Source organism: Loxodonta africana, chromosome 6, assembly GCF_030014295.1.
Source record: "Loxodonta africana isolate mLoxAfr1 chromosome 6, mLoxAfr1.hap2, whole genome shotgun sequence".
NCBI lineage: Eukaryota > Metazoa > Chordata > Mammalia > Proboscidea > Elephantidae > Loxodonta > Loxodonta africana.
Window position 1 is genome coordinate 120,360,343 of NC_087347.1, and position 14,962 is coordinate 120,375,304.

The 14,962-nt window shown below is 37.3% G+C and overlaps 1 protein-coding gene across 1 annotated transcript in view; it reads left to right on the plus strand.

Moving 5' to 3' along the window:
* Nucleotides 1-14,962, plus strand: part of DPP10 (dipeptidyl peptidase like 10) — an 833,411-nt gene that overhangs the window by 721,236 nt on the left and 97,213 nt on the right. Inside the window, exons 8-9 of the mRNA XM_003405871.3 lie at nucleotides 1,026-1,146; nucleotides 11,467-11,621. Coding sequence (XP_003405919.2) covers nucleotides 1,026-1,146; nucleotides 11,467-11,621 — 276 coding nt within the window. The remainder of the gene's footprint in view (nucleotides 1-1,025; nucleotides 1,147-11,466; nucleotides 11,622-14,962) is intronic.

Sequence of the window (14,962 nt, forward strand, 5' to 3'; positions counted from 1 at the left end):
TTTATTACATTTGCTATTGTATAATGGAGCCCTGGTGGCACAGTGGTTAAGAGCTTAGCTGCTAACCAAAAGGTCAGCAGTTTGAATCCACCAGCGGCTCTTTGGAAACCCTATAGGGCAGTTCTACTTCAATATTCTGCTTCCCCACACACATGCAAGAAGTCTGGTTCTGTGGAAGGTTCTAATATCACATCGACAAGGAGTGTGAAATGTTTGATGTTAGATATATTGTGAAGTGAATTACAAATAATTTCATCCTGAATTATCTACATCTTTTTTATGATGCATCATTTTGGGTGGACGTTGTTTTAGTTTCCAGTCTTGTTCCTGTTGTTGTGGCTCTCGTTGCTGCTGACATTGCTGTTGAGTGTTGACTTGTTCAAATTAAAACTCTTGCTTCAAGTTTCAGACGGCAAGTTCCTATTACTGCTCTGCTATTTAGGCACGAATTACCAGAGACAATGGGGGCAGAGGGAAATGTGTTCCACTTATCAATTCAAGGGAATTTTTGCTGGCCCCTCCTTTCACTGGTAGATCTGTGAGTCAAGCTTGATAGAATCAGAAATTCTCTAAAAAATTATTTTATTGATCATGAAATGCATTTTTATAAAAGTATAGACACAAAATTGAATCTTTACAAAAAGACAGTTCGTTGTTACTAAAATAGCACCTGGTGTCAGTTTTCAGTCTCTTGAGTATCAAAATGTTACCTCTAACCCAAACCAATTTTGTGGTGTGGTGAAGAGATGATTAACTGGGTAAAATGCTATTGTTGAAAATATGGACTTAAAAGCATAAATACTGAGTGCCATGCAATTTCCAAATGACAGCTTGATATTTATAATAATTGAAATAATTATTAATAATTGAAAGCAGTACAAATCCATGCATTAAATAAAACACATGGAAAGCATGCAAATAATAAAAGGCTTAGCTATTCAGCTATCATTCTATTAATATGGATATTAAAAAAAAGGCATCCTAATAAGTTGGATTTTTTGTTTGTTTCACGTTTCCTAATCTAGATTTATATTTTTGAAAATAATATCTACTATCAACCTGACATAAAGAGCAGTTCATTGCGACTGACATCTTCTGGAAAAGAAGGAATTGTCTTTAATGGAATTGCTGACTGGTTATATGAAGGTGAGTTGAACAAATTTAGTTTCAAAAGAATACAAACGACATATTTTTTACAAAACCTACAAGAAAAACCTGTTTATTCTGGAACAATACTTAAAGCCCTTTTTTTTTTTCCTCATTTCCTCTCCAAATTACCTTCATGCTTTCATACCTTTGCATGTGATCATATTTTCACTGGTTGTGAATGACAGCTACTTAAATGATTCTACATTTGCTGTGAGTGTGTGGGTGCGTGTGTACTATGTTGCCCAGATAGATTTTATTTTACATGACACTTAAGTAATGCAAGAGACGGGTGGCCTTAAATCACTCTGGAACTAGATGCTAATTTTTTCTGATTCTTTGGAAAAAATGAAACAAATAACCTACGTTGTTCAAAAAATGCATAAAAGCCACTTGATTTAATCTATTCCTTTAGGAACATTCTGTCACATTTTAAAAACCAATGCATAGGGAAAAAATACATGAAATGCGCTTAAAGAGTTATTTGCGGTAATGCTTGAGTCAAGTTTTAGTAACAGATGAGACCCTAAAATGAATCAGGTGATGAAAACCATTTTCCTGTTTCAGGCTGTACAAAATACCTTGGCAAGTATGTCAAGATTTAGACTAAGTTAGTCTACATAATTACCAATTACAAAGCTAAGAATCACCCAGAAACATCAGTTTCAATTCAAGAACTATTATTTGCAAATGCAATGTCTCTACCTCACAGTGACAGTTTGAATGTTCATAAGAAAAATAAATCATTGAGATCAGTCATTATTTTACTCAGCAGATATTATTGAAGGCATCTAGGATCTGAGATACAACAGAGAGCAAAACCAAGTATTAGTCACATTCAAGGTCATCCAAGTGCAAGATTTTGCTGGGAGGGGCTATCAAATCAATAGTAAAGTATTTTGGAGGCCAGAGTTTTTCTGAGCTACTGTGAAAATATCAGTAGTAAGTACACTAACAAAGTATGAAAGAGAAATCCACAAATATACAAGTAAGGTTCTTTGGCCAGAAACTGACTTTGACTTTCCTATCTCAAAACCTAAATTACTGGAGGGGCATGAGATGACTCTTTGAATGAAGAAATAGTTGGAGAACAAATCTGAAACCATGGTTGTTGTTGTTAGATGCTGTTGAGTCAGTTCCGACTCATAGCAACTCCATGTACAACAGAATGAAACAGGCCCTGTTCCATCCTCACAATCATTGCTGTTCTTGAGCCCATTGTCACAGCCACTGTGTCAGTCCATCTAGTTGAGCATCTTCCTTTTTTTCGCTGACCCTCTACTTTACCAAGCATGATATCCTTCTCTAGGGACTGGTCCCTCCTGATAACACTTCAAAGTATGTGAGACAAAGTCTTGCCTTCCTTTCTTCTAAGGAGCATTCTGGCTGTACTTCTTCCAAGACAAATTTGTTAGTTCTTCAGGCAGTCCATGGTATATTCAATATTCTTTGAAACCAGGGTAGTTCTGGGAATACAAGTAGCAGAGCTAACTGATGGCCTTACCTAGAGGAGCACATAGACTAAGATGTGCCCTTTTTCTTCAAATTGTTGTTGTTACTGTGTGAGACCCACCCAGATGAAGAAACCCTATCACCTATCATGTGTTAGTTTGCCATTACAGATTATAGGAAACACAGAGTTCTGTGAAAGGACAGAGGGGTGACACTTAGCACATTTTAGGGATTTGCATATGTTTCCTAAAGGCGAATTATCTAAGTTGAACGGGAAAAATTAAGACATGTTACACATGAGAAGAAATTGAGAGGACAATCCAGGCAGAGATTATGGTTAGCAAAAGTAGCAGCACTGTTGTGCCTAGGGAACTGCTATCTGTTTGGATAATATTGAAGCATAAAATTTGAGACAAAGGGAGGCAGCAAGAACCCAGTAATGGTGACCCTAAAAGTGATACTACATTTCAATTACATTTCCACTAGTGAGTGGGAAAGCTAGTACAGTTTTTCAAGTAAGGCAGTGGCGAAATTAGATCTTCTTCCATATACATAGATAATTGCTTCTGCAGTGTGAAGCTGGGATCTAGTAGAAGAAAGACCCAGTGAGCAGCTGTAAGACTTTTTCTCTGTTCTATCAAGATGTAATGAGCAATGGAACTGGGCTTAAAGCACTCAGAAGGAGGAAGAATTCTAAAATTGATGAGGCAATAAATACATCGTAGTGACTAAATGGATGAGGTTGGCAAGAAAAAGTCAAGAATGACTGTGTGTTTTCTGGTTTGGGTCACTTGTAAATACTGGTGGCAGGCAGAGGGGGCAGGCATTCGCAAGGAACAGTAGATTTCAAGGAGAAAAAAAATTTAGTGGCAACATAGCCATTTCACAGCATGCTAGTATACAACACTGGCAGGCGGAATGTAGTTCTTAACATCGATACGCTTTTAAATCAGCAGGGTATATAATCAATGTAAACTGTGCCTATTTTGTTGACTTGACCATTGATCAAGATGACTTGAGCCTCTATCCCACTGGGAGGACTTCATAGAGGTTATGAGCATTTTATTGGTAAGGAAATTTTAAGGAGAGAAATTAGAGACCATTATCTGATGAGGTATTTTTAGAGAGTAAAAATCAATATATTGAGGTTGAAAGTGAACAATGTGTTGGCCAGGTTTCAAAAATTTTTTTGATGACAATATGGGTTTGACACATTTCAAAGGTGACAAAGCAGTTATTGAGTTAGAAATGAAAGATTTTAAGTATGTATATAGAGAGAGAGAGAGGGAGAGAGAGAGAGGGAGAGAGAGAGAGCTGTTGCCATCCATATTAAACTCAATTCTTTGGGATCTTATTTTAGGTATACTAGGACATTTCACATGCACTATGTCATTTTAGGTATACTAGGACATTTTTAGGCATACTAGGTATTTTTTTTTTAGGTATACTATTTTAAAATTTTAAATTTTAAAATGGACTGTGTCATTTTAGGTATACTAGGACATTTTGGGGTATACTAGGTATACTATTTTAAAATTTTAAATTTTAAAATGGACTGTGTCATTTTAGGTATACTAGGACATTTCACATGCACTATGTCATTTAATCCTCAAAATGCTAGTGTATCTAATCACTCAGGGAAGAAACTAAGACTGAGAGAGGATAAGGGACTTGGACATGAACTCAGAGCTAGTAGTGACAATGCCAGTATGTAGATGAGTGTCTTCTGACTCCAAAGGCAGTGTTTAGTCACCAGTCTACTCTACCTGTTATAGTGGAATGCCTTTTATTGTTTCTGGGGAGATACCAGGTATTATTGGACCTGAACCATCACATTTCACAGATGTATTTCCTCAGCCAGTGGCTCTGAACTCTATTGTCCACAAACTTACTCTGATTCTCACTACATTTTTAGAAGAAGAGGTTCTACCAAGGCAATCAAGTTAAGGTATGGCAGAGGGGTTTAGGAAATTCAGATGTCTTATTGTTTTTCCTTTGACGCTTCGCCAACCATTTTAAACAGTGATTCAAGAGTCCTAACCAGAAAAAACCAAACCCAGTGCCTTCGAGTCGATTCCGACTCTTAGCAACCCTATAGGACAGAGTAGAACTGCCCCATAGAGTTTCCAAGGAGCACCTGGAAGATTCAAACTGCCAACCCTTTGGTTAGCAGCCATAGCACTTAACCACTACGCCTCCAGGGTTTATGCCCTTTAATCTCCCACTACCACTTCACTTGTCCTATATGCCAACAGCTCGCAGGCTCCAGAAGTTACCTTCTTCCTTCAAAGCCCTCGCCAAAACACAGTGATACCTCCTAGGGAGCTCAAATAATCTTCAATACTGTGTATAATACTCTGGTGTGGAGATTTCCTTTTAGTTGCTTTACAGATATCAAATATAATCTAAATTAGCATATGTGAGAGACTCAAGAAGTAACCTGTAACGTTTCCATTTCTCGATTTTATTTACTTCTGAAATGGCACCGTTGCAAAAAAAAGAGAGAGAGAGAAGGAGTCATATTAAAGACTACGGAAGGTTTTTATGGCATATTTTAAGGGAAGTGATCAATTATTTTAGAACCAGGCCAATCTGCCTGTGTGGCTGTTGCTCCCAAACACAGTCACGAAAGCAAGTCTTTGAAACTGTCATAATATTATAATATTATCCTGCTCCTAAGTAAAGTAGAAGCAAATGAAATGTAATGCACATTAAAGAGTGGATGAAGTTTAGAAGAGAAATAAAATGTTCAAAATAATTTTGAGTACAACATTCACAAAGCACATTTAATGTTATTTCATATAAATTGGGGTATTTAATATGGTGACTTAATTAAATATCAGATCAAGGATTGAAAAAAGTAAAAATAAAGTTTACAATATCCAAGTTTTTTTTCCATAAAGCCTTTAATATGCTAAATAGAAAGAAAAAAAGACTGTCACTTTCAATTATTCAAATGGAAGGATTCAACTAATATGCCTAAATGATTTAGAAAGATTTTTAAAATCTGATTTTTTAGAGTACTCTTAATATTCAATGTATCAATTATTAAACACATTCATTCATTTGTCAAGCATTGTCTGAGAGCAATACAATGAGGAATAAGGATTTTTATGTTTTGGGTATTTCCAACTTAGTGGAGTGATAAACATGTAAACAGCTGTCCCACAAGGAACAGTTAGGAGTATGGTAAATGAAAGTATAAATAGAACAAATTCTGGTAAGATAAAGAAATCTGAGTTGGCTTCAAGAAAGAAGTGATCCTTACGTTGCTCTCTGAGGATGAGAAAAGTGAAGAAGAGAGAAAAATCAACCATAGGCCCACAGAGTTGGCTGTAACATTCTGAGGAAATCTGGTCTAAGTAAAAAAAAAAAACTATAGATGGATAAAATTGGCTTGCTTTTTAAAATGGCCTATTAATCTGAACACAAAGATTGTATATTAGTAAGTTTTTTGTAGTTAAGTGTTTTGTGTAGAGACTATGGTTTTAAGTGTCTATGATATAAAACTACATGTGTTGAAAACTCCATCTGTTCTGCAGTGAGATTTTCTTAATCAGTGTAGTAAAAACCACAAAACTGCACTAAAATGTAATGGAATGCAATTTGTATAAATAAATTATTTGTGGATAATATAATTAACACAAGAAGTTCCAATGCAGGAGATGAAGGCCCTATTTGTTGTGATCAAAGAGGCTATGCCTTATCCACGATGGTTCTTAAGCAAGTGCCTATTAAAAATTCTTTTATTTTTGTTTCCTTCCCATTCCAGATAGGTTTATTTTCACATATGAATGATGTATAACTTTTTGCATATATTATTTTGAGAGTAAGTGATGTCTAGTTTCCCTTGAACAAGTACCCTGACATCTGGTCCATGCTTACAAAAAAACAACCTATTACCATCAAGTTGATTCCTACTCAGAGCAACTGTATAGGACAGAGTAGAGCTGCCTCTTAGGATTTAACCCCTGGGAAATACTCGTGCTCACATGCTTCAGCACCTATGATAGATCTCACTTCTTAGAAACCCAGAGTAATTACACCAGTCAACACAAACTCTTTATACCTTGAAATCTCATAGCCCTAAGAGTTTACACTCATTTGGCACTTATTATGTATTTTCCCCCTCAATGTGTTTTGTGTATAATGCATGTCTCCTCAACTAAATCATAATTCCTTGTATAAATCAGGTCCAGGGTTTCAACTGGTAAGAACAGTGCATTCAAAATACAACAACTTAAGGTTTTCTTTATGAAGGAGCTATATACAATATGGAATTACAAGGAATTATGCAGTAACTTGTCACTAGTAGAGTCAAGTCTTTACCACATGCAGATACTAGAAGGTAAAAGGAGAGAACTTCTTTAGAGTTTTCAGATAAAAAGAAGCAGTGAGTTTTTGATGGAGGGACACAGTGAAACCCATGTGATGCGAGCCAAGGTGGGGGCCAAGAAAATAAATTCCATGCACTCACATTCTTCTCTCTATCTGATTTGCCTGGGCATCATGTTGGCCATACCCAACTACAAGTCAGAGAGCATGGGGGTGTTGTTGATGTGATATATATAAGACAGCTTACTGGGAGAAGTGTGGAGAAAAGATTCAGAAGAGAAAACCCCTTTTGTTCCTCAACAGCTGCTCTTATTATTTGTCCAAATACGAAGCTTGTGTCCCCAAAGAAGAGCACTCAAAGTCCCATCTGCACCGTTTCACTGCATGATCGTGTCAATCTATTTATACACCTCCTAAATGTTAAAACGTTAGCTACCCTTTGTGTTTTTTCATATAAGATTGTGGGAAAAATATAAGAAAATAAATAGGCTGATCATGTAACCTGCACTGATAATCTTAGCTACCTTCTTCAACTATCTAGTTATTTTATCTCTTACTTTCTGCCAGCATGTTGACTAAACAGATTATTTACTTGGTTGGTCAAGTCAGAACTTTATTCCTGCCAAAGCTTATTCCTTTGTATGCTTGTTTTATCAGGCCGCTACACATTCAGCTTTCCATTGGCCAGTACTGTTGCGCAAATGAGTACTAATGAATCTTCTGATTTCCAAATGTATTCCTCTTTGATCCTCCTTTGTAGAACCAAGACACATTTTTTTTTTTTTCTTTCCAGGCAGATGAAATCAGTCATCAGATCCAGGACAGTGTCTAAATTTTCTGGCAGTTCCACCCCACCCCCCAGCAATGTCATGAGCCCACAATGACCAGGAGGAAGTTTCAGCTTCCATTTCTAAGAAACTATATTCCCCGTTGGATGCTTTTTTCTCTTAGGCAGTATATCTTCTAAACCAAGAAGCTCAAAATCACAGGACAAGGAAAAAAAAATTATCCAATGAGTTATGGATGTGATGGTGAGAGAGGCCACTGCCTCTTCTACACCTTGACCCCTAGATCTGTACCCTCTGGCTATAGAGGAGGGACACACTACATTCTGCGGGATACATTCCAACTTCAGGGTTGTTGTCCACCAAATATTGTGAAGCTGAGGTAGGGCAGGACATTTCACTCTTCTGCCAAGGCAGGCTTTTGATGATGAGCATGATGAGATCTGTGAATTCCATAAGCCTGAGACCATTGCCCTTTTTTGCAGTAAAATATTTCCTATTTGGAGGTGATATAGTGTGGATTATCATGGCAATAGGTAAATTATTCTGTACATCCATGAATAGCAGTACTGACAGAAGGATTACAGGCAGCAAAGACAAATCCATAACCAGAATAAGTATCTATGTGAGGGCAAAATGCTACTTATCTTGGTGAAAGAGTTCCCATGTTATCTACTTGCCACAAGATAGCCATCTGGTCCTGCTAGGAAAGTGTGTCATACCTAGTGGTCAGTGATGGCCACTACTCTTGGCAGATTGGGCCTTCATTAAAGGTAGGACCCAGATCAGTCTTGATGTCAGAAAGTTCACATTGCTGAGATTTTGCATAGCCTCCATGCCTTCTACCATGGCCGCTTTGTTCAGGGATCCATAAATGAAGCACAGGCATGGCTGGAAAGAGACTGACTGACATGCCAAGGACAGCCATCTTGTCCATCCGTTTACTGAGAACTTCCTGTACCATGGATGTGCTCCAGTGGGCATTGAGGCACCATTATCTTTACATTTTAAAATTTTTATGCCTTCAGACAAAACTTTCTCTTTCCCTAAAACTCCTTGTCACTAATATTATGATTTTACTCTTCACTTATGCCTAATCAGCTGCCCATCTATTAGTTACTCAGGCCAAACCTCCTTCCACAGAGAAGTGAACAAGTAAATATTTTAACAAAATACCACCAACTGGGAGGACCTAGCTTTATTACTGTTTTCTAACATGCTTTCTGAGTTAGACTTCAGTATAGAGCCTATCCAATTCCAGTTTGTTCAAGTAAACCATGCAGGTATATCCATGAACTAGGCCTAACTTCATTTCTCCTCTACCAACTTTTGTTAAAAAATACACCTTGAGCCTTTGCATGAGATAAAGGAGAGGGGATGAAGCAGAGAACGCAAAACCACAGACAGTTCCCTTAAGCTTTCTGGTCCACTCACATATATACTGTGTCCCTTTTGTAATGAATGGTGTTATTGTGTTTCAGCTTTATGACCAATGGATCAGTTAACAACCAGTTCATAATGGACAGTTTGGGTTGCATAGTAACTTTGAGTCCCATGGTCAGGTTAGTTGGTTCTACAAATAGAAAGAGCTGCTTTTGAAGTGGAAACTATTTATCAGCATAAATAGGGAATGACTTTTTCCTAAAACTCTTAATGTCTTTGCAATGATTATGTTAGGAGTGCCAGAGGCACCACATGGAGTCTTTGTTTGCCATAGATCTGTTTGCGTCTGCTGAGTCATGAGGAGTATGAGGTAGGGAGGGTTGCACCATGGCCTGAATCTTCTACAAACCCTCTCTTGTTCAGGCACTGCTCAAAATTGACAGTTTTAAGGGTTACCTGTGAAATATAATAAATGTAAATGTGATTTATTTTGTCTCCATGATCCAAAGAGTCCATTTCTTCTTTACTTTCTCATAAATACAGACCTAACAACTTTTGACTTACTTTAGAAGAGATACCCCGGTGTGCCCCTGGCTTCTAGAGCACTGAAAACTTCACCGATGTTGCAAACTCTTACATTTTTAAAGGAATTTGTCTACCTGCCTCTGTCTTTACGCAGAGGAGGCCTAGTTCTCTTGAATAGAAGTTGCCTTTATTTATTTATTTATTTTTTTGCCAACAAGAAGGCTTGTGGGAGTTTTGAGGTCCAAAATCTTTAGTCATAAAATTAGACATGTATAGCAGCATTCCACCATAAAACAGAAGTGTTATTTATGAGACTAGTCCAGAAATTATGAGTATACTGCACACGTTTACCCAAATATCCCTATCCTACGTGCCTGGGTCTCAGTTCTTCTCCATCAACATCTTTATCTTAGCTTAGAAAACCAAGTGGAGTTGAGTCTCTAATTTGTGTTGCAGCTCTGCAACCTTTCGTATTGGTTGATGTGCTTGTTCCTCAGCTAGATCTGTCCTGAAGAGAAACTACCGAAGAGAGATATCTACAAATATACCATGGCGACATCTTATGTGGACTGTGTATGGTTAATTTCATGATCATAATTTCAATTTCTCTCTCTGTCTCCTTTTTTTGGCCTATGTAATTCTCTGGAGTGTCAGGAGAACTATGTGGAGTGAATAATCTTTTTAATCACCATTGTTTTTTATATATAGCAGGTAGAGCCACATCCACTTGTATTACCAATGCCTTTCCTTACGACCTGCCTTTTATTCCATGTTACACCAATGAAAACTGACGAATCATGATCACACCCCTTGCTGTGGTTTTCCTAGGTCCCAATTCTCCCAGGGAAAGGTGATTATTATTAAATCCCTTATATGTATGTCCAACCTAATCCCAGAATCTAATGTTGAGCGCATCTATTCTGATTCTATTGGTGGTATTAATTACTGTATCAGTCAGTGTCCCAAAAGGAAAAACTTGACATTATTAGTGTAGAATAATTTAAGGAAGAAGTATTTGCAGAGACCATTTATAAAGGTGAAAGTGTAGGGAAACCACAAAGGAAAGTGCTGTAACCTAGACTAGTAGCAGGCAAACTGTTATCACCCATTCACCTGTGGAGATGAGCCATTACCAGACACAGTAGGAGAAAATTGTGTACAGCAGGCTGCACTGGCAGGAGGGTGACATCATTCAAATCACACAGCCTGAGTTGACTTTGAAGGAGGGAGCCAAGAGAATAAAATGCCTGACCTTACTCTCCTCCCTCTAATCTCTTGCCAAAACACCATAATTGTCAAATACAACTGGAAGCCAGAGGGCATGGGGGCTCTGTTGCTGTAGTTCACACAAGTTAACTTCATGAGCCAGAATGCAGGTGTAGAAAACTGGGTAGTGGACCTGGGGTCACATGGAAGATATCCAGTATATTTTTTATTCAATTTCTTAAGAGCCCAATATAGTTTAATGAATCCAGTGGGTCCTCAACTTGTTTGATGATGAAAGGATAGAAATTTTATTGAGTGGTGACATGAATATAGCTTTATGTCATATCTGACTCTTCAAGTCTCCTCATTCTTTTTTACTCCAATAGTGTGTTCATCTGCTCTATTCACATTGCTGACAATCCATGAAACCCTGACTTTATTGCTTCATTCCTTCCTCTCTCTGCATCTGCTTTTCTTGAGATTATAAAAGGGTAATTCACAAATAGAAAATTCTCAATGAAGAGAACTAGCTGGAAAACATATACGTACGTACAATGGCAATTTGAAGGGCAGATGTTTGTGGGTAACTGAGCCATCACTAGAGTTCGTTTCAAATAATGCTCATTTGTTCTAGAGGAACTTCTGCATTCTCACATCGCCCACTGGTGGTCACCAGATGGAGAAAGGCTTGCCTTCCTGATGATCAATGACTCCTTGGTGCCTAACATGGTTATCCCTCAGTTTACTGGAGCGTTGTATCCCAAAGCAAAGCAGTATCCATATCCTAAGGTAAGTAACGTGTAAGTGCTAGTTTGTTCCCTGTCTCTGCAACAGTCAGTTGATTGATGGTATTGTTGGTCCATAAACAAGTTGTTTTTGGAGGAAAAAAAAAAAGGTATTTCACTTGGCAGGCTACTCATCATTTTATAGCTTGCAGATGTCTGTATGGGGTGCTTGGGTATGAGCAAGTAAAGATGCTTTGAAGTGAGGAAATTTTCATTTGTGCAGCATTGCTTTTCCTTGAATGCTCTCATCCTTGTCTTCCACAACTCTTTCAGTTAAAAAGAGATAAGCGGCAGCAGATTTTTTTTTTCCCAATGCTTACCAGTGAGTTTTTCATAGATGTTATAAGGGAGGAAGAAGTGCCATGGTCCAATAAGCTGTAAGTTCTACATGAAAAAATAAAATCTACCTATATTCATAGTGACCCTGTAGGGAAGAGTAGAACTGCCCCATAGAGTTTCCAAGGAGCGCCTGGAGGATTTGAACTGCCGACCCTTTGATTAGCAGCCGTAGCACTTAACCACTACACCACCAGGGTTTCCAGTTGATTTCTTAGCAGACTTAATATACTATATGTTAATGTGTATTATAAATCTCCAATAAAGAATAAGCTGAGCATAAAGAATTTCCAATAAAGAATACCCTAAGCATAAAGAATTTTAATAAAGAAGAGAGTGAGTGTAAAGAATATATTAGTATTAGCATTATTTTGGCAGAGCACTCTCGGGGATATACTTTATAAAATGCTAGCGTAGAATCATAGCCAGGAGTAGCTAGGCTAAATGGAATTATTTTATTGAGTGAGGAGAACGTGGACCAGACAGGAAAATATTTTCAAGTGTTGTATGTGGCCTTCTAAGAGGAGGTTGCAAAAATATATAGTGTACTGGTTTTTCAATTGTATGTCATCTTTAACTACTCAAGGTAACTTTTTTTCCCTTTGCTTTTCCCATGTTTATACCCATGTTTATATAGAAGGGAAAAATCTCCTGAGTGAGGCCTCCAAGGCATTAATCATATAAAGATCTTATAGAAAACATTTTAAATTCCACATTACACAGTTTAGCTCTTAATTAGATGAGAGATAGCTGCTGATTTTGTTTAGAAGCCACCTGAAAGCCATTTCTTCAGTGAGCTGTACTTGGTGTTTCCCAAGCATGATGGGCTTTATACCTTTCAATTTATGGATTTCATTAGCTGGGCAAAGTACCTAACAAATTACCCATCAAAGTTGTTACTCCAAGTCTGCAATAAATGGGTGGGCCAATCGTTCATACTTCCCATATTTTACTGTCATCTACAGGACTTAAGTTACCCCAGGAACAAAAATAAAGGCTTGAACATAGAGAGAAACAAGATGAGCGTTTTCTTCACTGACATGTTCTGAAATAAGTTTTTTTCTTTCTTTGCCACCCTCATCTGTCTTCCTTCCATAGGTTTATATGCACATCTTCACAGTTTGTATTTTCTTGACCATTCATAATCGATTGCCACTTTCTACCTTAATTCTCATCCTTTTGTATGCTCCCTGTGCTTATGTTTCTGAGGGTTTTTGACTAGTTGAGGAGACTTCTTCAAATCCTCTAAGATCCTGCTATGGTAACCAACACACTTGAAGTATAGAATTGTAGTATGGGGCTTACACCTAAAGAGGACAGCAGGATTGAGAGGAATCTGAGTCCTTGATTTCAAAATATTGCATTTAGGGTCTGTTCTGGACATAATTTAGAAGGCACATATCCTCAGTGCTCTTCAGAAGGAAATGTCAATTTGACATAACATCAAAATAAACGTTTGGCAAGTGATTTTTTTTTTTTTTTCCTTAACTCTCAGAAAGAACTGAAGACTTAAGACTTAGCCCTTTCTTTTCTTTTTTGGTGTGTGACAGTCTGTGCTTGCATAGTGTACCTGTACGTTATTTTTTTCTAGAGAATCATTTAAAAGACTGAACAATGACTGAAGATAAAACTGAAAGGTATTAATTCTCACAACATTTGAATTATTTATGATAACGACAGTTTAATTGACAATTTAAATAAAAAATGGAGAGCAAGTAGCTTATTGTGAAAGGCAAGTTACAATTTATCAAGGTATGTCAATAGGCTAGGTATTCACATACAGCTGCTCAGCACAAAAGGAAGCTAAAATAAGCCCTAAGGAAGGGGCAACTTTTTGTAATTAATTTCCCAAGAGGAGTCAGGATATTGTGATTTACACTAAAAAGCTGTGTGTTTGCTCAACTTCAAGTTGCCGTCTCAGTTATGCCCTAGTAGTGTTTGAACTTGGACATTCCTAGGCCTCATAATTTTAGCAAGACTAACCCTGGTGGCATAGTGGTTAAGTGCTATGGCTGCTAACCAGAGGGGTGGCAGTTTGAATCCACCAGGCACTCCTTGGAAACTCTATGGGGCAGTTCTACCATGTCCTATAGGGTCCCTGTGAGTTGGAATTGACTCGACGGCAATGGGTTTGGTTTTCTTGGTATGACACACACAAAAAGAACAAATATAAACATCTGAGAAAATTGAAATTTGTCAGCAGTAATTCAGCAGGTGCTAGGTTGCTAATCAAAGATATTTTGTTATTATTATTTAATTATTAAATAATTTACAATTTCAATAATTATTTGGCGTGATTAATGGTTAAGGTAGTCATAGAAATAGTAATACCAATAATAATGTTTATCAATTTTCTAAATCACATGTGGTCATAATATGCTCTCTGTTTTCAGAGTGATTTTTTTCCTTATCTTTTTTTTTTCTTCATTGAGTCCTCATCAAAATTGTCTCTGTTATACAAATAGGCAAACAGAGATTCTAGATGTCTATTCGTTTTTTATCAAAGTTACAGAAGTTGCCTTAATCAGGAAAATAAATTTATTGATTCCATCCCCCTTTATACAAGTGCCAATGGCCAAATGTGACTCAAAAGGACTAGCTGGAATCAAAACATGTCCTTGCCAAGTCAGTAAATCCTTATGGAGCTGTTTTCTCCATTTACTGCTCATTACTTAGCTCTATGTGGGTATATGAGAGACTTAGACGCTTAGGCTCACACCTGCTAGACATGGGCATATATGATGATGAAGGTCCTGAGTGTTAATGGCTACCATTAAAAAGTAAAGGAAATAATGAAGATAAATATATAAAAATACATTCGCAGAGGCCAAAATCAAGAGAAAGAATTCTAAGTCCTCAGGTTGTTTTATGTAGAGTTCTGTGCTTTTGCAGTCTTTGAGGCAAATGTGACTGTAAAAAGCAGATAATGAACTCTGCTAATTTGCAAAGTATTGAAACAATTTCAAATATTAAAAGGTACAAAGGAACTTTCATTGTGCACTTAATTTC